Here is a 27,917-nt window from a genome sequence, read left to right as displayed (position 1 = left end):
ATGAATAAAAATGAAAATGCCACTTTTTAAAACATTTTTTGGGTGTTTTAATTAATTTACATGTTTCGGTTTTTTTGAAAACCTTATCAAAAATGAATATAAAATATGTGAGAAGAGAAAAGGGTTATTAATAAAATAAAATTGGAATTAAAATTAAGAATGACATTCATAGTTTACTGTTATTTCTTGCAAGCGAACGTGGTCCTTTCGTTGAGTTCTGAAAACATAATTCCAACTTATTGTGTGAGAAGATTACTACTATCTGTTTTAGTAAATTAAACAGTGGTCAAGAATTCTAGGAGTGGTGGTAGCTATCGAATAACTAGCAGCAGTAATGATAATAACAATAGTAGTAGTATTGGGAGTCGTCGTAGTGAAGTTGTTCCCCCTATGGTTTTAATAGAAATAGGGTTCTTCGATCCCCTTTGTCTAAGAAATAAATTCGACAGCTACAACCACTCCTAGAATTCTTGACCACTGTTTAATTTACTAAAACAGTTAGTAGTAATCTTCTCACACAACAAGTTGGAATTATGTTTTCAGAACTCAACGAAAGGAACACGTGCGCATGCAAGAAATAACAGTAAACTATGAATGTCATTCTTAATTTTAATTTCAATTTTATTTTATTAATAGCCCTTTTCTCTTGTCACATATTTTATATTCATTTTTGATAAGGTTTTTCAAAAAAACCGAAACATGTAAATTAATTAAAACACCCAAAAAATGTTTTAAAAAAGTGGCATTTTCATTTTTATTCATTTTCAATATATATATATATATATATATATATATATATATATATATACATACATATGCATATATATATGTATATATATATGTATGTATATATATGCGTATATACATACATACATACATACATACATATATGGTCTGTGACGCTTAAAGTTATTCTTTATGGTTTTATATTGCGCCTAATTGCTTATATTAATTTTTAGTATATACATTAGAATTTCGCTAAATTAGCCATAAATTTATATGGTAAATATAAATACTGACAGATGGGTGTCAGTATTCCGAGCATTCCGAGCAAAGCAGTAGGCTCTGCTGAGAAGTCTGTAACCAACAGAATAAACCGGTCCAGTACACCTAACTTTACTCATGGATGGGGATATGTTATTATTAATATATGATAATAGAGACTCATGTCAACCAATTAATTTCGTTACAGAACGGTTTCATGCTAAAAATTGAGAGAGAAATTTAGTAATCATCGTATATGGCGTATATATATATATATATATAAAATACAAAATGGGACAAGACCGCAAAGCATCCAGACAGTTAGGTGATATAAAAAAGGGACAACAAAACATCCAGATAGATGATACAAAGAAAACAAGGACGACCCGTCGGAGTTTTCTATCCTTAGTCGAGTACCAGATTATCTTCGCAATTTTGGCTGATAATACGCGAGATTTTTCCAATCTGGCCAGCCCCAAGGAAAAACTAATCTAAGAGCATGATATTTCTTGGAAGAAAGCAGCGAATGTATACAAAAACAAGGACGGGAAAAAAACGGAAATGTTACACAAATACAATAAAAATAACAACAGAACATAAGAACAGGTGTCTTTCGACTAAAGATGAATTAGATTAAGCTGGCGTGTATATATATATATATATATATATATATATATATATATATATATATATATATATATATATATAAACAATATATGAGTATATGCATATATATGTACATGTATGTATATACGTTCATCTACATGTACATATAGATACATAACTGGGTACATGACGTGGCAAAAGAACAAGGACAAAATGGTAAACAAGGTGCAACAAACAAGCAGGCCACATAGAAACATCCCCTTCATCAGCTGCCAATATTAAAACTCCGGCGTTTCGAAGAATTAAGGCACTATGCATCGTTAAAATGGTTCTTCCCACGAACTCAAATTAAATTGTTTTCGTGGAGGGTAGTGGCGGACGGAAAACAAGACAGGAAAACGAAACGGTGAAATAAACAAACAAAAAGACTGTACAGCCAGACGTGAAGTGTGTATGTCTTGAACGCTGTGAAGCACTACAGGAGGGGCATAGAAGTACGTGCGAGCTTGGTGATTCCCAGAATGAAGAGAAATAGCAGCCGGACACACGTGACCAAGGCTGTGTGAAGGGAAAGAGTAGCAGAGGGAAAAGGAGGGGAGGAAGTAGAATAAAAGTGAGCAACGAGAGGTAGAGAGAGAGAGAGATAGTAGTAGTAACGGTGAGAGGTGAAGGACGAGTAACAAGAGAAGGAGAGAGAGAGAGAAGTAGTGACAGGTAGAGGCGAAGAACAGTAGAGGGAAGAATGAGAGGGGGAGATAGAAATAGAGAGAGTGGCGTTAGAAAAATAGTTAAAACTTACTGTATAAAGGTAACGCGTGCGTTCTGTCGTGATACAAACAATATATGAGTATATGCATATATATGTACATGTATGTATCACACATAAAGAAAAGAGACAGACAAGCAGACATCGCATTTATCAATACTGTATTAAAAATACCCTTTCTTTGACGCTACAGTTGACCCATGCAGCAGTAGCCCATGTGATAATGGTGGAAAATGCAAGAACCGTGGACAAACTTATAAATGCTTTTGTTCGCCTGGATATAGTGGATCAGATTGCTCAATAGGTGAGTGGTTTTAAGTTTACTTCGTTCTTATTATCGTTTGAACACCCACACACACATACACAAACACACACACACACAAACACACACACACACAAACACACACACACACACACACACACACACACACACACACACACACACACACACACACACACACACACACACACACACATATATATATATATATATATATATATATATATATATACAGATAGATATTCATGTGTATATGTGTATATATAGAGAGAGAGATAGAGTGAGTGTGTTCTCACGTCCACGAAACATTAAGTAATATGACAAGCTCAACACAGATTTAATCTTAGACAGAGAAGGTAATAAGACACACAGTATACTAAGTGGTACGCCACAACAATTTTTAGCGATCACGTTTTTATTAGTGGAAATGCTCAATGATTATTCGGACGAAGTAAGGACTATTTAAGGCTGTAAATGAAAGAATTGGTGGAAATGTTAGCCCCTGATAAACGATATATAGGTAATGTGCATGACCTAAACTGCACCGGTATAATAGTAGGGTTGCAATTGCAACAGTAGCTAGTCATTCAGTAGAAACATGCGTAGGTCTACTTCAATCCGTATTTGTACAAAAAGGAATTAAAGGTAATGCTATGCTACTTCGGAATAATCCGTATTATTGTTATTGAGAGAGAAGCGCATGCTATCATAATGAGAATGAAGCAAAATATACGAAGCCCAGTATACCCATCATGACTAACCGTCTGCTAAGGCTACACCAGGCAAATGCATCATGACCATATATGCCCAACGTAGTGATTTTATATCATGATAAACAACGCATAACCTTGCAGGTGAGGCCCAGGTAGAATTTTCTTTAGGTCAAGTAGCCCATCCTGCCCAAAAGGTCTCTGCATAAGGGTTATTTAAGGATGTTGAACGAAATACCCATGTTTCCAAATGTTAATTATCGAAACCTCAAAGAATTCCTCTCAACACATGGCTATGATGTTGCCCCACTACTTTTGCTCATGATCAGAGATGCACATATTGTCAGCCACCAAGGTATACGTTCAATTGGTTAAGGTGAAACAACTGACAAGCAACTCTGTGGTATTGAGCAGAATATTTACTGTAGCCCATCGTTTATACCAAGACAAAAGAATGTACATGATAACACTTCCAATCAGCTAAGACCAGAAGCCATGAGAGCCACTGCCTGGTACTGCATCAGAGCATAGACACTGCTTGGTACTGCATCAGGGCATATTATTATTATTATTATTATTATTATTATTATTATTATTATTATTATTATTATTATTATTATTTTATGTTTGACTTTTGTTTTGCATTTGTACAAGTTGGATCCAAGTCTCACCCAGAGACCTCAAGAGACAACAAGTTAGAAGTTCATGTAGGTGTTATGCTTAGGGTACCATATATTTGAATTTGTACAGTTTTGTTCAAGTGAATGTTTAAGAAACCATAAGAAAATTATGTGTTTGCTTTAAAATTTGAGATCACATAGACAGTATTTTACGTAGGATATGGGCACTATCTTTTGAACTTCAGCCATTTTGGGGTTTCCTGGTATCTGAGCTAGGTAGTAATCAGCCCGTTTCGCTGTCATTCCCAGGGCACTTATGACAATAGGTATTGTTTTCGTCTTCAGATTCCACATTTTGCTAATTTCTATTTCAAGATCTTTATATTTGCTCAGTTTTTGGTAGGTCTTGACAGATACGTTTATATCGATTGGGACAGTCATATCATATTATTATTATTATTATTATTATTATTATTATTATTATTATTATTATTATTATTATTATTATTATTAGGCGAGCTGGCAGAAACGTTAGCAGAAGCTGGCAGAAACGTTACCACGCCGGGCGAAATGCTCAGCGGTATTTCGTCTGTCTTTACGGTCTGAGTTAAAATTCCGCCGAGATCGACTTTGCCTTTCACTCTTTCAGATCGATAGATTAAGTACCAGTTGCGTACTGGGGTCGATCTATTCGACTGACCCCCTCCCCCAAAATTTCGGGCTTTGTGCCTAGAGTAGAAAAGAAGATTATTATTATTATTATTGATATAGATAGATAGATACATACATACAACCATACATTCATATATACATGCATGCATACATACATACATACATACATACATACATACATACATACATAATATGAGTACATATGTATGTATGCATACAGGAGTGAAATAGAACCAGTAAATGTTTTTACTGTTGACATAATGACGCTCCAGAAATACAACATAGTATATCCTATATGTATTACCATTTCTTTATATAGTCGATCCATGCAAAAGTCAGCCATGCGAAAATGGTGCGACCTGTGTCAACAACGGGACAAAATACACTTGCAAATGTACACCCAGCTACGGTGGTAAAGACTGTACGAAATGTAGGTATAAGTAAGAATTTTTTTTTTTTTTTCAGATGTTCACTATTTTCTTACATTCTCTTGCTTCTATTCATCTTGTTTGTGCAGGTATCTAGCAAGTATACAATGTTATATATTAGGACCACGTATAAATTATAATAATTGCTACTTTCTCCAAATATACTAAAGCGTCTTCATCCAGTCAACTTCTCAGATATTTCTTTTACTCTCATTTCTATAATTTATATAACGTGAAAATAATAATGATCAACATATTTTCGGCTTTATAACTGCAATGTTACTGATATAATTGCATGCATTGCAATTTCAAGTTCTCTGTTATATTCTCTTCGTTTGAAAATATGCTTTTGACTGAAAAGTTTTCTTTACATTTGATCTTATTGCGAGTCCCTTGGGGAATACGGGATTTCACGCTTGAAACTAAAGTCATGTCTTGTTTCACAATGTAAGACTATAAGCGTATCTGCATAATACTAATACATTAATTGCATTTTCTTCTAATCTGTTCTCATAAATTTCGCGAATAATTAACACACACACACACACACACACACTTGCACACACACACACTTGCACACACACACACTTGCACACACACACACACACACACACTTGCACACACACACACTTGCACACACACACACTTGCACACACACACACACACACATATGTATATATATATATATATATATATATGTGTGTGTGTGTGTGTGTACAGCATATATATATATAAATAAGTGTACAGCTTTGCATTGTAGTGATGAAGGACAGTGCCCTTAGAATTAGCATGTGCTGCACGCTTCTTGTGTTAAATTTGTCCAGCTGGTCATGGCACATTTCCGAATTGATGGTCCTGTCTGCGGGAAGAAGCTCGAACAGAGAATGCTCTTCTAATCTCATCAAATTAAAAGTATAACTTTCCTCAGGTGAAGTCATGCTTAACAGATTTTGTGGTAGTTTGCCTCACTTCGCTATAATCGTTTGCGCTTTACATTCTTATAGACTATCCAATTTTCGTTCCTTGACGCCGTTCTCTTCAAGAAAGTATCGTTTTCTTCACATTTCTGCAGCATGTTACACATGGAAATCCATTGCGCATGATTAGTCTCATTCAGTTGATGTGTGACACAAACATCTACCCTACGCAGTTGTTTTTCAACACTCGATTTAAGTATTTGGAGAATATCTGCGCTCATCTTCTAACAGTCGCAGCTATAACCATGTAGCTAAGACAAAATTTTAGAGATAATACATATTCGATGCAAATATTTTCTATGACAGCCTCAACGCTTCGACTATATTTCTCTTAAAGAAATAGGGAACAAAAGCTTGAAGCACTTTCTAACTGTGCATGTTTGCGTATCTGCGTGTGTGTGTGTGTGTGAGTGTGTGTGTGTGTGTGTGTGTGTGTGTGTGTGTGTGTGTGTGTGTGTGTGTGTGTGTGTTTGTGTGTTTGTGTGTGTGTGTGTGTGAATGTGTGTGTCTGTCTGTCAGTCCGTGTGTAGATATTTTAACAAGAATATTTTATTGTCATAAATATAACAGCAGTTATATCCTCTGATCAATTTTGCCCCTCTGAATAACATGATCTCAAGTTAACACCGCCATCATATTTGGGGTTGACACGCGACCCATAAAAAGCGTAAGCATTGAATCATTGACGTAAGGCTATGGTGCTGCGTGTTATTACAAAAAAATATTTGATTTTGAATTTTCTTATTTTGTAATTTAGTTAAGCCATGCAGTATGGCACCGTGTGTAAATAGTGGAACATGCTTCGAAACGGGTTCTACTTACATGTGCATTTGCTTAACCGGATACTTCGGAAGGAATTGCTCTAAAGGTTTGTACCCCGTTTTTTGTTGTCTTTTACTACATACTTTCTCGTCATTAGAAGATTTTAAATTTAATCAAAGGATGAATAATTTACGGAACGATAAGTATACTCACTATTAGCGACGGAAGCAATATTATTTCAATGTAGCAAAATATATATATCTGGCTTAAAGTATATGTGCTTGTGTGTGTGTGTGTGTAACATTTAACGTACATAGTATTCAAAATAAGAGCGGTGCTATGAAGTTAGACATGGCCTGGGCCTATACTGGACGAAATCTATCAAAGTCACTAAGAGTTTCTTGCCATACAGGCATTGGAGCCAGGCAGATTTATATAATGTACTTTGTGTCACCAAGTAATCCGCGGGCTCAAAGTATATGGTTAGTTTTATTTGAAAACTTGGATGCTGGTATATGAGAAATGAGAAGGTTGATGCAAAACGAGCAGACATCTGCGAAAAGTGGAGTGTGAAGACAAAGAGTAGATAAAAACGGAAAGGAAAAGAAAGAAAAGAAAGAAAGTTGACAGTTATATCCCCTTTAATTGTAGGAATCATAATTAATCTAACTGGCATACAATAATTCTGACTCTTGATAAAATTGTAACTTACTTCAAACTCAAATTTATTCCCTAATATCAATATATATATATATATATATATATATATATATATATATATATATATATATATATATATATATATATATATATATATATATATAATGTATGTAAGTATAAGACGAGTTTCTTTCAGTCTCCGTGCCCCATACTATTCACAAGATTTTAGTGGGACAGGGGATATAAAATTAGATTCCTAACCACGCAACTACATCTGAGCATTATAGTCATGCCAGTAAGAATAATATGAATAATGCTTTCCTTCTTACACAACGGAAAAAATGTTAAAGCAACACCATTTAGATATACTTGGAAAGATGAAACAACTTTCGTAATTTTAGCCTGTGAGGAGGTGCGGTCTAATGGTTAGAGTGTTGCATTTACGATCGCAATATAGAGGTTTCGATTCCCTGACAGGGTGGTGCGTTGTGCTCTTGAGCAAAACACCTCCTTTTTTTTCACGTTGATTCAGTTCACTCAGCTGTAAACGAATAACCCTATAACTGATGTACTGGTGTCCGATTTAAGGGTAATGCTCTGATCTCAGTCACTTATAACCACAGGTCTATTCGCTTCGGTAGGGGAGTGGAACCACTTATACAACAATGTAACCAGCGGTGTATAACAACATCCGACAGTCTAGTCGATACTGGAATCATAACCTAGTAACAGTGCTACAGCGAAGCCTGAGTCATATGACTATTCTCAGTAAAAGGAAAAAAAGTGATGTTTACCTGTGTGTGCATATACATGTGCTTACTTCATAAAATGTCTTGATATATAAATAGAAAATATACTGATCATTAATATATTTCAGTTGACCCCTGCAAAAGTGCACCTTGTCTGAACCATGCAACATGTACTTCCAATATGTTAAATTACACTTGCCATTGTCCAACTGGGTTCAAAGGAAAAAATTGTGAAATTGGTAAGTAATTTATTTGCATACACAACCCAGAATATCCTACATCAATTTTCTTTTACTTTATAACATGTAAGTAAGATAAAACATGTATATGATATATATATATATATATATATATATATATATATATATATATATATATATATATATATATATATATATATTATATATATCGAAACGCGGAGTAGTTGAAACAGAGACAACTGACGAAGGGGTATACGCTTTATGTTGCATGTCTCGTTTTTTGTTTGCTTTTTTCGTTGTTCGAAAAATGTTCGTTTTCGTTTTTATGTTTTCGTTTCTCATTGTGTCTAACGTTTCTTTTTATGTCCTGTACCCATATATGCATGTATGTATACATATAGATGGAGGTATGTACATATATGTATGGATATATACATATATTTATATATTATTTATATATTATATGATCAAACGCCACGCATCCTTTTCCAAGTAAGTTTTATATATATATAGAGAGAGAGGGGGGATATTGAGAGGGAGGGGATATGGAGGGGGAGGAGATATGGAGGGGAGGGGAGGGGAGATAGAGGGAGGGGAGGGGAGATAGAGGGAGGGGAGGGGAGATAGAGGGAGGGGAGGGGAGATAGAGGGAGGGGAGGGGAGATAGAGGGAGGGGAGGGAGAGGGAAGGAGCTGATATATCATATATACGCATAATTGTGAAGGCAAGTGACTTAGTGGTTGTGGTATTCAGCTTACGATCGTAAGGTCGTGAATTCGATTCCCGGCGACGTGTTGTGTCCTTGAGCAAGACGCTATATTTCACGTTACTCCAGTCCATTCAGCTGGCAAAAATGAATTTACCTGTATTTGAAAGGGAAGCCTTATCACATTCTATGTCAATCTGAATATCCCTGAGAACTACGTAAGTAAGTACAAAGTAAAAATCATAAAATAATAATTATAAAATGACTACACGTGTTTCATAACCAAATTTCGAAATAGAAAATAAAATCAAATCGATTAAATTGATCGAAAATCAATTCTATTCAAAAATATAGCTAATCTTCAGGTCTAAATACAACAATAATAAAATGAATGTTTGTGTTCATATACGTGCCAGATAAATGTTAGAATTCATTACATGTATAACTCATTTGTGTTAATTTATATATTCCTTTTAGCTGAACCATGTAGCAGCAATCCATGTGAAAATGGTGGAAAATGCATAAACCAAGGATTGAATTTCACATGTCGTTGTCCAGCCGGATATCGAGGAAAGACTTGTTCAATAGGTTTGTGCCTACACAACTTTTTTGAGTTATGTAATATCAAATGAATTATTAAATTACTAAGGAAACTTGATTCCTAACGTTTAGAAATTTGTGGCTTGTATCTTCAAACTATAAAACACATTACGAATTCCTTTTTCGTTCCTTTTGTTCTATTTCATTCTATTTCTCTATGTCCTATTTCTTTACTGTCTCTACATAACTTAGTGATAACTAGCTTTCTTGCATACTTGTGTGTGTAACACTTCTGTCACACGGGACCATGAAGACTGCTAGAAAGCAGGAAAGCATACTAGTCCTTAGATATTTAATATTCAATTTTTCATTTATTCAATAAGACATTCAATACTTCATTTCATTTTACTATATATACTATATATTCCATATTCTATATCCCACATTAATTTTATAACAATATAAATAAAACATAAAAAACAGATTTGTAATCCTTTTGAATAATATATATATATATATATATACACACACATTTATGTATTCAAAATTGGGACAAGTTTCAAATCGGTATATTTCTAACTATATAGATTTTGTTGGAGTCTAAATTTTGAATATTACCAACTTGAATATAATCACTTGTAAAATTTTCCTCTTTCTGATTGAACAAATTATGAATGTTAATAATGAATTAAAGAATTAAACCGTAGAAGTGTAATTGCCGAATTATTCGCGCCGACAAAGTGCTGCGGAAATTGTTAGAGACACAAAGTATGCCAATTCTACTGTTTTTAGAGTTGTAGTCAATTTGAAGAAAAGTCAGGATGTTCGGAGAAAGCCTTATAGTTCTTGCAGTGACCGAAAATGCACATTTCGCTTTATAGCAGCACCTAAAAGACCGATTGAGACGAACCCATCGAAATCGATGGCGAAGGTGGCTGAAAATCGAGGAATCGGTAAAATGGCCGCTTCTAGGGCTGAGAGACACGATTTCCATACAAAATCGTACGTGATGAGACATCATAATATCCTAACCATTTAAGCTGAAAGAAACCCAAACTTCTTAGTCATCTGAAACATCGTGTCTGAGACCTCCGCATCTTCGTGGATGAAAAGAAGGTCATGGTAGACGAATTTGCAATCCGTCTAAACTCACGAGTGATAGCGTACGATCCTTCCCAAGTTCCTTCAGCTATGCATAGCAAGAATCCAGAAGCTGTTGCAAGTGATGGGAAATTGATGCTTCCTCGTGTTATTGAAGAGAGTCTTAAAATCAATACAACAGAGTATCTCAAAATTTTAGAAGTTTCGTTGCCTTGGATTAGGAACCATTAAGATGAAAATCGAGTCATGTTTGTACAGGACTCGGCGCCCGCCCATTCTTCAAAACAAGAAGTTTTGAATAAGAAATTGCCCATGTTTGTCCCTGAAGATATCTGGCCCTCTAGCTCACCAGGTTTATATCTGTGTGATTTTTGGCTATGGGTCGTAGTTGAAGCATTATCTAATGCAACTTCTCACAACTGTGTGTCTTCATTGAAGTCTTCGATCAAGCGAGCATTCAGTAAAATAGGAACGGAAGAAATAGTTAAGGTATGCGCATCATTTCGTAAACTGATTGAATTGGTAGAGAAAGCAAATGGCAGTAGAACTTAACTGAAATAAATGCTAAACACTCCACAAGAAATTGGCATAAGCTTAACATTTTCAGGGTTTCATTTTTCGGAGTATTATATCATAAGTATTGTAAAAGTATTATATATATATATATATATATATATATATATATATATATATATATATATATATATATATATATATATATATATGGAGAGAAACATTGACTTTGATGTTTCGGCTTGCTACCCTTTCGTCAGACTATATTGAAGTATGATAGGCCACGAAATATATTGAGTAATACTTCAGTTTGCGTTGAATTGTGTTTATGATATAATTCGACATGAAAACGAATATTAACACATACATATACACATGCATACGCACACATACATACATACAAGTGTCCATAAATCTCAAGAATTTTCTTGGCTTAAACAAAAGCGTCTTACGACTTTTATAATGACCAGAGGTAATAAAATAACCCTATGAAATAACGCGGGTACTTAGTTATTCTTTTTGTTCCAGTTGATCCTTGTAGCAGCGATCCATGTCAAAACGGAGGATTATGTGAGAATCATGGATTCAATTATACTTGTCGTTGTCTACCTGGATTTGGAGGGGAAGATTGTGAAATTGGTACGTAATATCTTAACCCTAACAATTTGGTATTTGTAATTTTACTACCCGTTGTACCAATCTATGCATATCATAAGGAAAATGCCACTAAATTATGTAAATGTCTGACCACATGACTTTAGTTTTGACTTCAGTATCGGGTACATAGTATATCTCTTCTCTCTTCTCTTTCAGTTCTTGATTGATGGGGGCTGGGTGTCATCTTATGTTAAGAGTCCCAGAGGTGTCATCGTGCATAGAACCGACCAGATCCACCAGTGCCCCCCCACCACCACCATCGCTGACAATCCCATGCTAGCTCCTCTGCATTGTGCAAGGCGACGCCGAGCCTCACGAGATCTCTCCCTTAATGACGTCCAGCTATTTGATACGGGGCGTGAGGCGGAGCCCGTGGCAGGGTTTGTCATGGGGCGTGTCGAGAGGCCTGTAGCGTGGCCTCTTCCAGCCCGTAGCTCCTGCGTCGAACGAGAGTAAGGCCCTGATAGTATGATCTAGCGAGAACCGGAGGCCATATCCGTACAAGCGCAAACAAGATACAATGATATAAATATATAGTAAATCTCGAAAGGAAAATTCTGAAATATAACCTGTATTACAAATGTGGACTGTTGATAAATTTGCAACAAATATATAAAAAGCTCCAAAGAATAAAATCTTTTATCGTTCACTTGTTTCAGTGATTGGACTGTGACCATGCTGGGGCACCGTGTTGAAGGGTTCAGTCGAACAAATGGACTCTCGCATTTTTTAAAGCCTGGTACTTATTCAGTCGATCTCCTTTGATGAAGTGCTTTCGTGGATATAAACGAAACAACACTGGTTGTCAAGCGGTAGTAGAGGGCAAGCCTAAAGTAATTTACCCACAGATAGACAGACGGGTAGATAGATAGATAGATAGATAGATAGATAGATAGATAGATAGATAGATAGATAGATAGATAGATGCATAAATATTCTTTTCCACTCTAGACACAAGGCCCGACATTTTGGGAGAGGGGGCCAACTGGTACTTAATTTATCGACCTCGGAAGGATGAAAGGCAAAGTCGACCTCGCCGGAATTTGAACTTAGATCATCAAGACAGACGAAATACCGCTAAGCACGCTCGCCTTAGATGCATAAATATTGTTTAGGCTTCTTTTATAATCATAGAATGTAATTTTAAGGGGGGTTGGCTGCTGTTATCAGCACGTCCAGCATCCACTCAGAATATCCTTCATTGGCCTATCTTTTCTTGGATTCTAGTCCTAACATTACGTTCACTATACTAAATATATATAAGCAAAAGCTTAGCATAACAAAATTAGGAAAGCAGAACTTTCTGATGATTTTAAACACATAACTAAATAACGATTATTTTAGAGATACTCTCACCCATATATTTACTCTCGAATATACGTGTTTATTCCTAGTTATATCAAATTTTGAAAATCATATTTTTTAAAATTTCAGTTGATCCATGCAGCAGTAATCCCTGCAAAAATGGCGGAAGTTGCATAAATAATAGAACATCATTCACATGTCACTGTACATCAGGATATAGAGGAAATACCTGCACAATTTGTACGTTAATCTCCACTTCTTTTGTGTGTTGTATGCGAATCAAATACTGATTCGTGATTATCTATTTATTCATGTAGTTTTTAAAATCGTGACTGGTATCATATCTTCGGTACTGCAGAACAGTATCCAAAGCTTCGAACTTCTAAATCCACCTAAATATCGATAGATACAATAGGTAGGTTAATCACGCAATTATTCGAACCTGTAACATTATCGAAATGGCAAGTATTTGATAAGCTTTCTCTAACCACTTAACGGTCGGTTTCTTTTCAACACAACACTACTTATTCTAATTCATTGGGTGCCCATCCATTTATAGACTAGTGTCCTTGAAAGTCACACGAACCCATGAATCGCCTGGCTAATTTTCCACTACGGAATGCAAGCGTTTATTAACCCTAATCCTCATGCATAATGTTGGCCTGATCCAGTTACAAGTTATTGACGTATAAAGATTGAATTAAAATTGCTATATTAACTTATATAGAATTCACGTAAGTTTCCAGAATTTAATATCAATATTCCTCTGAGTTTTAAGCAAAGCTATTTTCCCTACTTAAACGCACGCACGAACACACACAGAAACACACACACACGCACACACACACACACACATATATATATATATATATATATACATACATATAAGTTCATACATATACATATATACGCACTTACATATTATATATGCATGCATATATGCATATATATGTATATATATATATATCTACTCAAAATGCATCACTTCAACTTGATATCTCTACCTACAAAACGGGTGTGATATCCTAGTTTTTTGTGTAATTTTTGCTACCCATGGTAACTATTAACATATTTACATTGTCAAAGTTTTTTTTAAACTGAGATAATATTAATATATACATAAACTAATATATATATATATATATATATATATATATATATATATATATATATATTCGTATACGCGTATATATAGATACATATATACATACACACGCACACATATATGAATGTATGCCATTATTCAGTTTTATTTCAAGGTTTCTTTCCAAAACAGAAAGAGCAGGTTTCTAACTTAAATCCAAGGCTCTTCTTTGGAATTGCAACATCAATAGTGTATTTTTGTATTAATTTGAGTATATGTGCAGTTTTTGGGGTCGCTGCATGTGCAGATTTGTATGGTATGTTTTGTATTCACATGCATATAGTTGCATGTCTAGAAATGCTCGTATATATACATAAATGATTAACTTCTGGAAAGTTTTACAGATTTTTACGGTTTGAGTGAAGGTTGATCTGTAGTCTTCGAATCAGCTTCCTCGTTTCTGGTTTTGAGAAGCCTAATTTCTCACGTTTGGTACTTAGGCATTGTGTTACATATCCCAGAACCCCAATAATTACAGGTATAAACCTGAATTAGTAATTTAGATAGAGAAACTGTGAATTTCTTAAGAGTTCAGCGTAGGTTTTTTTTTCACCGATCTTTAGCTTTATGTTAATATCATGTATATATGTTTGTATGTATGAGAGAGCAGTGCATACCATCAAAGTGACACTGGGGTAAAATATACGAAGCCCAGTTATGTATGAATGTATGTATGTCTCTTCTATTTTTTTTTTTTTATTGTTATCAATCTTTCATTAAGGAGGGAGCCAGTTTCCAACAAAGATACAAGGCTCCATCATGGGTGAGAAACCCTGCTCTATGTAATGAATTATCGTGCGAACATTTATCCGCCTAATGTCAAAAACTATTTTCTTTTATTAACCACATACGGTACATCTCATTAAATACTTTCTCCTTTAGTCGATCCCTGTAGTAGTCATCCGTGTCAAAATGGCGGAAAATGTACCAATGTCGGTTCAAATTTTACGTGCGAATGTTTACCTGGATTCAGAGACGAAGTCTGCTCAACAGGTAAGTAAATAGTTTTACTCAATATTCATTGTGTGTCATCAATGTTTATTCTCCACCACTGATTGTCAGCCGATGCTGGTGTGTTTACGTCCCCGTAAACTAATGTTTCGGCAAAAGAGGCCCTAATCAATAGTAGCTTCAAAGATAAATTAATATCATCCCTCAAATAATAATCAAAATATTAATAATAGATCTAGTTGCATCAAAGATAACGTGGTACATAACCACTCTAGCATTGATGAGAATAAGAAACCTAAAAATAGGCCAAGGAAAATTATTCGGTTCGCCCCTCCAATTGCCTTAATATGAAAACTAACATTGGTAAAAGATTCTTGTCTCTCCTAGACAAACACTTTCCAGCAACTCACAGATACAAGAAAATTTTAATAGGCGTTCTGTGAAATTATCAAATAGCTGCTGTCCCAATATGAAGAGTATCATTACACGTGGTCAATACTGAGAGCCTGAATCCAGTTGCAACTGTTGCGACCCAAGATCCTGGCCACTTGACCAACGATGTATGACTAAATCAATCACATATGAGGCAGAAGTTACTGCAACCCTAAATAATAATACAACTGATAAGAAGACTTGTATTGGATTATATGGAGGTGAATTTAAAAATCGCTATGCCAATCACATAGCTTCCTTCCGACATAGGGACAAAAGTAAAGCTACTAAGTTGGCTAGCTACATGTGGACTTTGAAAGATAACGAAACACCACATCTGATTAAATGGGAAGTAATTGAGAAATCCATACCTTATGTGAATGGATAGAATAAATGTAGACTTGCGCAGATCCTGTTCAGATCTCAGATCCCAAACTCTCTATTGAACTCCATGTCATAAGTTTTCAGTGGCTTCTGAAGAACTAGAAAATTTCCCCTATGCCTGACTGGCTTGATATCTTTCCAGCTTTATCATTTAAGGTCGAAGGAGGATAGCTCTTTTACCTTTTTATATTTTAGTTTTTACATTTTATTTTCTACTTTTCGTTTTCCGTTTTCCGTTGTTTACTGTCTGCGTTTTTTATATGCTACCTTCTCAGTTTTTTTCGCGTTTCTTCTATTATTCAATTTCTTTAGTTCGTTATGATATGTGGTTTGCGTTTGAAGAATATGATTGAGTTTTCTCAACATATGAAACTATCAACAGCGCTTTAAAACATTTATTGTGACCTTTAAATAAATAATATTTATCTCTCACCAGATGGAGTACCCTTTTTGTTGAATTTTCTAACACGGATCAGTACATTATCTATCTATCTATCTATATATATATATATATATATATATATATATATACTTTACAATAAATTCTCTTTTTAAATATTTAGTTGATCCATGTCACAGCCAACCCTGCGAAAATGGCGGAATCTGTAAGCTCATTGGTACAGACTTTGCATGTTATTGTAGAAGTGGATATTACGGAAAGAATTGCTCAATAGGTAAATGTCACTACTAATTTTTCTAATTGCTTTTATTTATTTAATGCTTTATGAATTTCTAAATCTATTATTATCCGTCTTTGCACAACAAAATATTTGTGTGTTAAAATATCGGTGTGCTTAGTAGTGGTATGTAAATAAGGCGGTGAGCTGGCAGAAACGTTAGCACGCCGGTCGAACTGCTTCGCGGTATAACGGCTCCGTGAATTATTGTGAATTATTGTGAATATTGTTGTGTTACTTTGTGAAAACTGTCTCGGTAAATAATCGTGACTTTTGTGGAATTATTACGGTTACGTTTCACGCGTGCTGCTACAATTTTTCCCAGCTATGGCAAGTGGTAGTGTCTGCAGTATGGAGAGCTACGCCAAGGCCACTGCGGTGAGGAAGCCAATGCCGCTAGAAACCAAGTTAATCAAGTGGGATATGGAGGAGGTGACCAGAAGCAGGAATTTGATAGAAGTTGAGGGAGACTCATACAAATTGTGTCCCCCAAAAGAGACTAAAGAAAACAAAATGCTGAGGATAGTAGTGTATCGTACACAGGCTGTTGAAACCTGTAAAATTGAAATGGTGACGGAAGAGGAAATCGAGGAGTGCCTGGGTGAAATTGTGAATGAAGCCATGTACATCAACAGAGGAAGAAAGTTCGGTACGGTAGAGGTGAGGTTTGCCACTGTAGAAGAGGCAACCAAGCATGCAACCAATATATTAAGAAGTGAGAAAATAGCATTGCTACCAAGCTATAGAGGAAGAAGAAGTGTGAAAATACGAATTCCCAGAGTTACACCAGAAAAAGGAATGGTTAACAGAAAACAAAACAGAGATAAAAAAAAAGCCAGAAACTAATAATGTGCAAGAAGAGGAGGAGAGAACGGATGTGAAATACAAGGGGGTTTTGATAAATTACGAGAATTGCGAGCAGGTGGAGAGAAAAGTCGAGAGGTTGGAGGAAATAATAAGAGTGAAAATGCCAGAGAAATGTGCTGAGAAATGCATTTTGATATGTGAGGAAAGCTGCTGGGAGTGCATAAAAGAACCTGGTGAAAATATAATAACGAAACGGGTATGGTTGGTGGAGACACCACCCCCTACAACTGATTATTTGCAGTTGATAAGGACGGAAGTAACAATGGTTAATGGGAGAAAGGAAACGCGAGTGTTTGAATTTTTTGAGTTACAAAACCGTTAAAATGTTTACATGACGTTGAACGTAAAAGTGAAAAACTGGATAAATGTAACCACCGGACTTTGGGGATCGAGTGGACATTGCGCCTCATTTTTTTCATTCTTGCATATTATCATTTTATTTTAATTACCCCGATTTTATGTTTGCGTTTTGTACTGCCTTTATGTTTTGTGATGTCTTAAACATTCTTTGTATAGCCCTTTATGGGTAATAAAGAAATCGGTATTTCGTCTGTCTTTACGTTCTGAGTTCAAATTCCGCCAAAGTCAACTTTGCCTTTCTTCCTTTCGAGGTCGGTAAATTAAGTACCAGTTGCGTACTGGGGGTCGATCTAGTCAACTGGCTCCGTCACCAAAACTTTCGGGCCTTGTGCCTAGAGTAGAAAAATATACTGATAAACAAAATCCTTTGTGTGCGTGTGTTTGCACGTGTGTGTGCGTGTATGCATATATACGTGTGTGTATATAAATGTTATATATGTACATGTTTATATGTTTGTATGTGTATATATGTATATATACGTTTATATGGATATATGTGTGTACATACGTGTTTTTTTATGCAAGTGTTTTTTTTATGTAAACAACTGCAATATACACGCTTCAAATCCCAATAACAAAAGACAATGTACAAATCTTAAAATGGAATTTCTTTAAATCCTTAGCTGATCCATGCCGCATCCGTCCCTGCCAAAACAATGGTACCTGCATAGCCCTCAATACAGGCTTTAGATGTGATTGCAAACCGGGTTATCGTGGAAATGATTGTTCAGTAGGTTAGTGTCTCTACATTTCTTCTTCACAAAATTCTGAGTTTATTGTATACACGAACATAATATTATTCATCATGATATTCAGTAGACTAAAGTCACGCGATGGAGATCCAGCGCCCTTGACAGAAGATTCACGTATGTGCTTTTATGCACCAAGTGCGTGTAGAAGAGAATTTCTCAAGGGTATTAATGTTATATTCCGTGTTCTAACAACTCATCCAAGTTAAATTGAAGGTAAACATTACCTTCAGGTATTAATACTGCTTCCATCGCTACACACACACAGACAGACAGACAGACAAACAGACACACACACACACACACACACACACACACACACACACACACACACACACATATATATATATATATACATAGGCGCAGCGTGGCTGTGTGGCACCTTGGGAAATTGTCTTCTACTACAGCCTTGGGTCGACCAAAGCCTTGTGAGTGGATTTGGTTGACGGAAATTGAAAGAAGCCTGTCGTATATATATATATATATTCGTGTGTGTGTGTCTGTGCTTGTCCCCCCCCACCATCGCTTGACAATTGATGTTGGTCTGTTTACGTCCCCGTAACTTACCAGTTCGGCAAAAGAGACCGATAAAATAAGTACTAGGCTTACAAAGAATAAGTTCTGAGGTCGATTTGCTCGACTAAAGGCGGTCCTCCAGCATGGCCGCAGTCAAATGACTGAAACAAATAAATAACTAAATGACACACACACACACACACACACACACACACACACACACACACACACACACACACATACATATATATATATATATATATATATATATATATATATATATATATATATATATATATAGCTGTTACTGTATTATATGGCATTGTTTATTTTTAACTATTTCTTTTTTTTTTCTTCAGGTGACCCTTGCCTTAGTCAACCATGTAATAATGGGGCAACATGTTTGAACAACGGATCGAATTTTAGCTGTCAATGTCCTCCCGGATTCAATGGTCCTCGGTGCTCAGTAGGTTGGTAAATTAAGTTACTCAGAATGCCAATAAATATTGGTAAATAATCTCACCGAAAATATAATTATAACAATTAAGTCGACTCAAAAATTTAAACATAAATATAAACAGACTATTAATAAATAAGAAAGTAACACAATAAAGACATGAATTATCCAATATGATAACGTAAGAGATATTTTCTACTTAATACTCGAACAAGTTTTTTGAAAATATATATTAATACATGCATAGAAATACGTATATAAACACATCCTTTGCTATATATTGGCTTATTAGATAAAATCGTTTGGCTTTTCTCCCTATTTATTTTCTTCGTTATTTTTCGTAAGCGACTTTAACAAATCAGTCTATGATATATTCTCTTTCATTATTCATGACCTCTTATCAAAATTCCTGTAGCTTCTCAATGCCTTGACAATAAAAATGACCGGGTCTTGATTCAAAGAATTTATTTAGCTACGTTTTCAGTCCCACGTAGTTGTAGAGCGACGAATAAGGTGATAATCTGAAGTTTCTATATAAGAATACGGTGGGTCTGGCAGAACTTCCCAACCGAGAACTTGAATAGCATTTTTGGTCAAATTAGCAACTTTAGAGCGAGCGTTATCCTATTAAAGGAGCACACCGTGTCACCGCTCGGGTCTTTTCAGCCTGATTGCCTCGTTAAGCCGGTGCATTTTCTAAACGCAAAGTTCCTCATTGGCCGTGTTTTTGTTTCCAAGCAATCCCACCAAACGCATGTATGAAGTTCTGGCTTGACTTGAAGTGCTGCTTGTCGGAATTCGGACATTCTTTCTGCGTCATATTGACACAAAGACACCGTATTTTATCAACGGGGATAATACGGTAGGGAACTCTCGTTTGTGTCCACGAGTAGCCTAGTGTCAAGCGGGCAAGCTGGTGACAATAAAAGAGCCCTGGAGTTTGTCTCATTCGTTCAATGTATGTGGCGCCCATGCACTGACCCTTTGGACCTTACCCATCGAGTGATGGTTACAAGCAATCGTATCATGAGAACATCCTATTTGCTGAGCTATTTCCCTTATAGATTGGCGTGGATCCTCGTAGTTGAGCACGTTCAACCGATCCTCTTTGAACTAAACAGGCCGGATGCGAAGTGTCTTTAAGGTCAAGTTTCCCATCCTTGGAGTGTGAAAAATATATGAGTCTTCTCCGTAAACATTACAAATGTCTTCAGCGGCTTTGGTTGCTTTGGAAATTTAACTGAGAACGAACGGGAGCAAGTGTGGAAAATACTATTTTTCTTCTTGAAACCTCAATGTCATATGTCTGAAATGGAATAAAAATTATTCAAATTTCAAAAATGATAAACAAAATCTGTAAAGGAAGAAATGAGCTACAATAAATCATAAAACACAACGACAAAAATATTTTTCGCCTAAATTCAAATAACATTATCGAACAGCCCAATATGTAAAATATACCAGCCAAGAATTAATATAACCTATACGACAAGCTTCTACACAATTTCTGCCCGAACAAGTTTGCTCACAAACTTCGGATCAACAAGGAAGCTTTATAAAAGACATGATATATGTAATGAAATAAAGAATGGCTCAATACATTTTAGCAGTGCACATATTTGTTAAACTTTCAAAAGAAGAGCGGTGATAGTGACTTCGAAGTTTCGGCTGCTTGGCTTCAAGGCTGAAATTTAATGCCACTGTCATTCCTCTTCTTGTAAATGTTTCATATACGTATAACTGAGGGTTTGTCGTGCGACTCATGTTTCACATCACTCCATGAATAAATTCTTAACCAGTATTTTCAACGCAGTATTTTCATTATTAGCTAAATCAACAATGGTCATTTTTTTGGAGACGTTTTTCGGATTTGTCATTTGTTGAGTTACCTCATAATCTGTAGTTCATGTTCAAACTTTCTTATTCTTAGTTCATCCTTGCCATTGAGTAATACCTCAATGCGTATTTTATGCTCCAACTTTCTTTTTCTTAGTTGATCCTTGCCACAGTGATCCATGCAAGAATGGAGGCACATGCCAAAATGAAGAGTCAAGTTACAGATGTCTATGTCCATCAGGGTTTGGAGGAGATGACTGTTCAATAGGTATTTATTTTGTCTCAAGAATTCCTCTTTATATTATACAGAAATCTATGACATCGCTATGACATGCAAATCCACATATGAGGCGCTTGAAGAAGTCTTAATTTGTCACTTGACCACATAGTATTAGCAGCTAAATGCTTCACAAATAAAAAAAAGGAGTGACACAATGTAAAGTCTAGTCCCAAATATTAGTTTATCACGAAAACTATGTTAGGAATCAGTTTTCTCTGCGTGCAGATTCAAAAATTTCCTGAAAACACTTTTGTTAATGTTATCATTATATTGCTTTCTGAGCGGCTTGTGAATAGGTAATTCATGACTGGAAAGAATTACGATGGAATAAAGCACTATATTCACTGCATAAGTAATCAAAAACTGTTTAGAATCTGAGAAGATGAGGAGAGATCATCTTTGACGGCGTGGATCAACAACAGAAACGATTGTGAAGGAGATAGTTGAGTGCTGCTCATGGCTTAAGTGGGTGTACCACGAGATGTTCTTGAGAGGAGTAACGTTTATGTATTCTTGTTGTCGAAAGAGACAGTATTTGCATATTTTCCTTGCTGTATTCTTTTGAGGTTGTGGTTGATGCTATTTATTCTGCTCGTCAACGTTTCGAATTAAACACCTGCGGTAAAAACAAAAAAATAAACATTAGTATGGAGTCTCGAGTGGGGACGTTCTAGAAAGGAAGGACAAGGCGTAATGATTAGTGCGGGGTCTGGTGGGAAGGGAGCTTGCACAATAAGGATAAGGGACGAAGAAGGAGAAAGAAATGAGGTGGGAGAGAATAAGAGTTGAATGAGCCTTGCAGCTCCAAAGAAAAATCCATTATAGTGGTGGAAAAAAAAGCAGAGAGAGGAGAGATTACATCTATGGGACGGAAGCTGAGACATATATTTGTATGACCTCATCTCAATCACTCGGGTAGCTTTTTTTCTAGATGTAATCTAGGATATCTGAACATTGTAAAGTGTTACTAATTACTGGTACTAGATTAAGTTCTGATCACGATGAGAAGAGCCAATCATTGGGACTCAATCCTAACAATGTTTAGAATACGATCTCGACAGGATAGATCATCTCTGAAGGCGTAGCTCAACAACAGAAACGATTCTGAAAGAACTAGCTGAGTGCTGCACATGCTTAAGTGGATGTAGCAAAAGTCTTCTTGAGATGAATAACGTTTCGTCGTTGTTGAAATAGACTGGATTTGCATATTTCCCTTGCTGTATGCTTTTGAGGTTTCTGGCCATGGAATAAGTGTCTGTTTGCTGTATAGTGCGCAAGTTTTCAATAGATAATTCTTGGTTGGAAATAGTCAGGATAGAATAAAGCACTATGTCCTTTGCATAAGTAATCAAAAGTTATTTCGAGTGTGAGAAGAGATGCATCCATATTATTGTACATATAACGTATTTCTTTCTTTGTCAGTGGATCCATGTAGCAGCCAACCATGTCTAAATGGAGCCTCGTGTATCAACAACGGTTCAGCCTTTATTTGTCAATGTCAACTTGGATTCAAGGGTCTTCTCTGTACGATAGGTATGTAAAGTTATAATATGTTACATTTAATATCTCAATGTTTCTTAATATTATTTGTCATATCATTATGTGCGTTATGCTCTTAGTGTTACTAATGATTGCATATAAGCTAAATACTTGTATGTATTGTAAATTTATCAGTAAATCATGCTATATATATATATATATATATATATATATATATATATTGTGTATCCAATGTATATAATGAAGCTGTATGGCCTCGTGAATCTCAGTCTAGATTTATGGACTGGGTGTATAGTCTGCACTTGTCCAAGACACTTGCCCCGATTTCTTTCTCTAAAAAAATGAGATCTACTTGAAGTAAAATCTTGTCTCCGACATCTTATAGGTTCCAGAAGCCAACAGCCTTTAATGTGCGTACATAGATGTTTTATATATATATATATATATATATATATATATATATATATATATATATATATATATATATATATATATATATATACATGAGACTAACGGACAGACACGTGCTTGCATACATTTACATGTATGCATATAAAAAGCGCTAGGCAGACAATCACGTTGAAATCTGTACAGATATATGTTTAGTAGATAAATGGAACTGAGATTCTTTTGTATGGAATTATGATGTTGCAGCCGGTAAACTTCGTTCAGTAAAGCTGATAACATTGCTCTGTCTAGAGGAAATTTTTTACGTTTAAAGTAACAATGGCCATTTTATTGGAGAAGTTTTGGGATTTGTTTTTTGTTGAGTAATACCTCAATGCGTATGTCATGCTCCAACTTGCTTTTTCTTAGTTGATCCTTGCCACAGTGATCCATGCAAAAATGGAGGGACATGCCAAGAAGAAGAATCTAGTTATAGATGTCTATGTCCACCAGGATTTAAAGAAAATGACTGTTCAATAGGTAATTATTTGATTTAATGAATCCCGTTTTATACCACACAAAGGACTGTGAAAGCAGTTGCCATTATCATAATCCTTCGGTGTACGTAGATACATGTATACATGTACACGATGGGATACCTGAAAGTTCCTGGCTTTAAGGGTGTCGCGAAAGACCTGGTCGGCTGAAATAATATAGATCTTATAATATATTACGGGAAGTCTGTAACTTATTTCCCCTTCCTATGCCCAAATTATTGTAGTATGATGTACTTCACTTGCATTCTCGTGCTTGTTCTTATTCTTATTCTACTCTATTTAAAAGGATAAACACACTGTAACTATTCCTAACTGATTTTATATGTGTTATTTTATAAGTACCAGTTGAACATTGAGGCTGATGTAATCGACCTAGCCCCTCCCCGAAATTGCTGGCGTTGTGCCTAAATTTCAAATCAATATTTACAATGCACGTTGAACAAAGCTGCCTGCTGACAATTACATACCCTATTTTCCGACCTTGTTAACAATTTTTCTACTTTTCCTTCAGCAATTTTGTAACTGACCACCTGCTAAATAACGAGATATTTAAAATTTCAATACTCTCTTGAAGTGGGATACTGTAAGGAATCCTAGAACGGACTGTCCATTGTATTTGATATAATCATATAAATAAGCTCATATGCACAAACACGCACATGTATATGTAATTGCACATCTGTGCATATGTAATGAATATTTTTGGAGTAAGCGTGTGTTGTGCATTTATAGATAGATAGATAGATAGATAGATAGATAGATAGATAGATAGACAGACAGACAGACAGACAGACAGACAGACAGACAGACAGACAGACAGACAGACAGACAGACAGATAGACAGACAGACAGATAGACAGACAGACAGATAGACAGACAGACAGATAGACAGACAGACAGATAGACAGACAGACAGACAGATAGATAGATAGACAGATAGATAGATAGATAGATAGATAGATAGATAGATAGATAGATAGATAGATAGATAGATAGATAGATAGATAGGTTCAACGATCATGTGAAATATATCTAAACATATGAGTGAAATAACAACAGGTGATAGTTATTGATATTTATTTTATTTACGGCGTTATCTATAAGTGTGTATTTTATTTCCAGTTGCTCCATGCAGTTCCAATCCTTGCCTAAATAACGGAATATGCGTCGAGGAAGGATCGGAATTCACTTGTCAATGCATGGCAGGATTTACAGGAAAAGATTGTTCCAAAGGTTTGTTAACGCTCGATTGCTTATACATACATACATACATACATACATACATACATAGAATATGTAACACATTGCCTAGATACCTATCTTGAGAAATTAGGCTTCTCAAAACAGAAAGGAGAAAGTTAATTCAAAGATTACAGATTCAATCCATCACTGGAACTGTAAAAATCTGTAAAGCTTTCCAGAAGTTTATCATTTAAATATATATAAGCATGGCTAGATATGCAACTATATGCATGAGAATACATATATAAAACAAAACATAAATTACAAATCTGCACATATACAAACCTACATACATACATACATACATTCATACATACATGCATACATACATGCATACATACACACACACATACATACATACATACATACATACATGCAAAAAATACCTGGTTGTTGATGTTGAAATTCCAATGAAGGATCCTTAGATCTAGGTTAAGAACCGGAACTTTCTCTATTGGCAAGAAATCTGGAAATAAAACTAAATAATGACATATATACATACATACATATACAGGTGGCTCTTCGTCGGTCACGACGACGGGTATTGCAGTTGATTCGATCAACTGAACAGCCTGATCGACAAATTAACGTGCAAGTGGCTGAGTACGTCACAAACACGTGTAACCTTACCGTAGATTCTCAAGAAGATTCAGCATGATACAGAATGTGACAAAATTGGCCCTTTGAAATATGGGTACCACTCACTTTTCTCAGCTGAGTGGACTGGAGCACCATGAAATTAAATGTCTTGCTCAAGACTACAACGCATTGCAGGAAATCGAACTCACTACCTTATGACCAAATTCCATAACCACGCTCTTTCACACCTACATACATTCATGCATACATACATCCATGCATACATACATACATACATACATACATACATACATACATACATACGCACGCATGTATTTTGTGCATGTATGTCTGGAAGTATATAGGTATTTTCGAGTTTGCATAACTTTCATGGTTGGCTGAGACAGTACAGTAATCACTCATCATATCGCGGTTCACCGATCGCGCTCTCAGTACATCGCGGATTTTTTTGGTTAATATATTTAAATGTATATCGTGGACTCCTCACTACATCGCGTGTTTCTGCGGCCGATAGATATTTATGCTTTCTTTTTTTAGATTTTAATTATCTCTGTGGTAAAATAAATATTTTCACGCCTAAAAATTAATGAATTAATAGATATAAATAGAGTACAGTACTGCACTATATAACACATTAATTAAAATATATTGAAAGAAAATACGTAGTTTTACAGTAGATATATAAATAAATTCACAATATAGATTTGAAAATAAAATAACATGTGGATTATCAATACATTTACAACACTTACAAATATAACAGTTAAATGATAAATACCTGATTATTCGGTGAAATCTATTGAGTTTGCAGAGCTTCTTGATAAACAGCATTTTTGGTCTTTCCTTGTTGAGCATAAATTAACAAATGATTAGGATTGCCGATTCTTGAGTATCCCACATAAAGTTGGCCATGACAGAAAATTGGTTCCGCTAGGTTCAAACCTACCACGTCCAAGGACTGCCCCTGGGCTTTGGTAATGCCCATTGCAAAGCTCAGTTTCGACGGGAATTGCAGGCGCTTGTACTGGAAAGGCATATCCGAGGAAATACCCAACTTATATTACTGAATATCATCTGCCTACAAACCCTCCAGTTCAAGTCTCAAAACCGCCATATCTGAGCCCTTATTGATGTATTTACATACATATTTACTACTTTTTATAGAGTTGCATGACTCAACATTAATAGGGGCTTGCAATATTTTAGACAGCAATGGCTTGTAGGGCACGATCCATCTGTTGTCAATTTCCATCCCTTGATCATTAACCTTGAGCTTGGTAGTGTTTAGAGCATGCATGGGCAACCTGCAGCCCTCGTCGAGTTTTTAGGTAATTCATTTTATACTAAGACAAATGAAATTAAGCAGAACTGTTTAAAATTCAGTGTAAAGTAGGCAAATAATATTTCATGCACATGTGTTTTATCATGCGGCCCTCTCCCTCTTGGAAATGGTACGATGCGGCCCCCAGTTGACGAAAAGTTACCCGTCCTTGGTTTAGGGTGATTAAAGGAAAGTGAATGGGTTATTTCCCTTGGCTAGGAAAATAAATGGGTTATTTCCCTTGGCTCTTAAAGGAAACTATATTAATTATATATGTGAAGCCGTCTAGGGGCGCTAACCATCCAATTAAAAATTTTTATTAAAATTCAATGAGCCTAGTAACAAACTGGATGTTACGTGAACATGTTTGCAAAGTTTCACGAAAATTCGTTAACAGGAGTTGATGGCAACTTGACACAGA

General features: G+C 35.6%; 1 protein-coding gene and 1 long non-coding RNA gene across 2 annotated transcripts in view; one reads left to right on the top strand and one right to left on the bottom strand.

Moving 5' to 3' along the window:
• LOC149136673 (uncharacterized) overlaps window positions 1–27,917 on the bottom strand; it is a 367,529-nt gene that overhangs the window by 206,226 nt on the left and 133,386 nt on the right. The window lies entirely within an intron of this gene.
• Window positions 1–27,917, top strand: part of LOC106872297 (uncharacterized) — a 149,339-nt gene that overhangs the window by 80,470 nt on the left and 40,952 nt on the right. Inside the window, exons 46-60 of the mRNA XM_089348316.1 lie at window positions 2,550–2,660; window positions 4,958–5,068; window positions 6,801–6,911; window positions 8,343–8,453; window positions 9,598–9,708; window positions 11,803–11,913; window positions 13,366–13,476; window positions 15,263–15,373; window positions 16,711–16,821; window positions 18,675–18,785; window positions 19,676–19,786; window positions 21,767–21,877; window positions 23,312–23,422; window positions 24,206–24,316; window positions 25,456–25,566. Of these exons, the coding sequence (XP_089204442.1) occupies window positions 2,550–2,660; window positions 4,958–5,068; window positions 6,801–6,911; window positions 8,343–8,453; window positions 9,598–9,708; window positions 11,803–11,913; window positions 13,366–13,476; window positions 15,263–15,373; window positions 16,711–16,821; window positions 18,675–18,785; window positions 19,676–19,786; window positions 21,767–21,877; window positions 23,312–23,422; window positions 24,206–24,316; window positions 25,456–25,566 (1,665 nt within the window). The remainder of the gene's footprint in view (window positions 1–2,549; window positions 2,661–4,957; window positions 5,069–6,800; window positions 6,912–8,342; window positions 8,454–9,597; window positions 9,709–11,802; window positions 11,914–13,365; window positions 13,477–15,262; window positions 15,374–16,710; window positions 16,822–18,674; window positions 18,786–19,675; window positions 19,787–21,766; window positions 21,878–23,311; window positions 23,423–24,205; window positions 24,317–25,455; window positions 25,567–27,917) is intronic.

The sequence above is a fragment of the Octopus bimaculoides genome, chromosome 3 (assembly GCF_046866305.1).
Source record: "Octopus bimaculoides isolate indiv1 chromosome 3, ASM4686630v1, whole genome shotgun sequence".
In the NCBI taxonomy this organism is placed as follows: domain Eukaryota; kingdom Metazoa; phylum Mollusca; class Cephalopoda; order Octopoda; family Octopodidae; genus Octopus; species Octopus bimaculoides.
The sequence above is the reverse complement of the archived record's forward strand: the minus strand, read 5'-3'. Positions and strand labels throughout refer to the sequence as shown.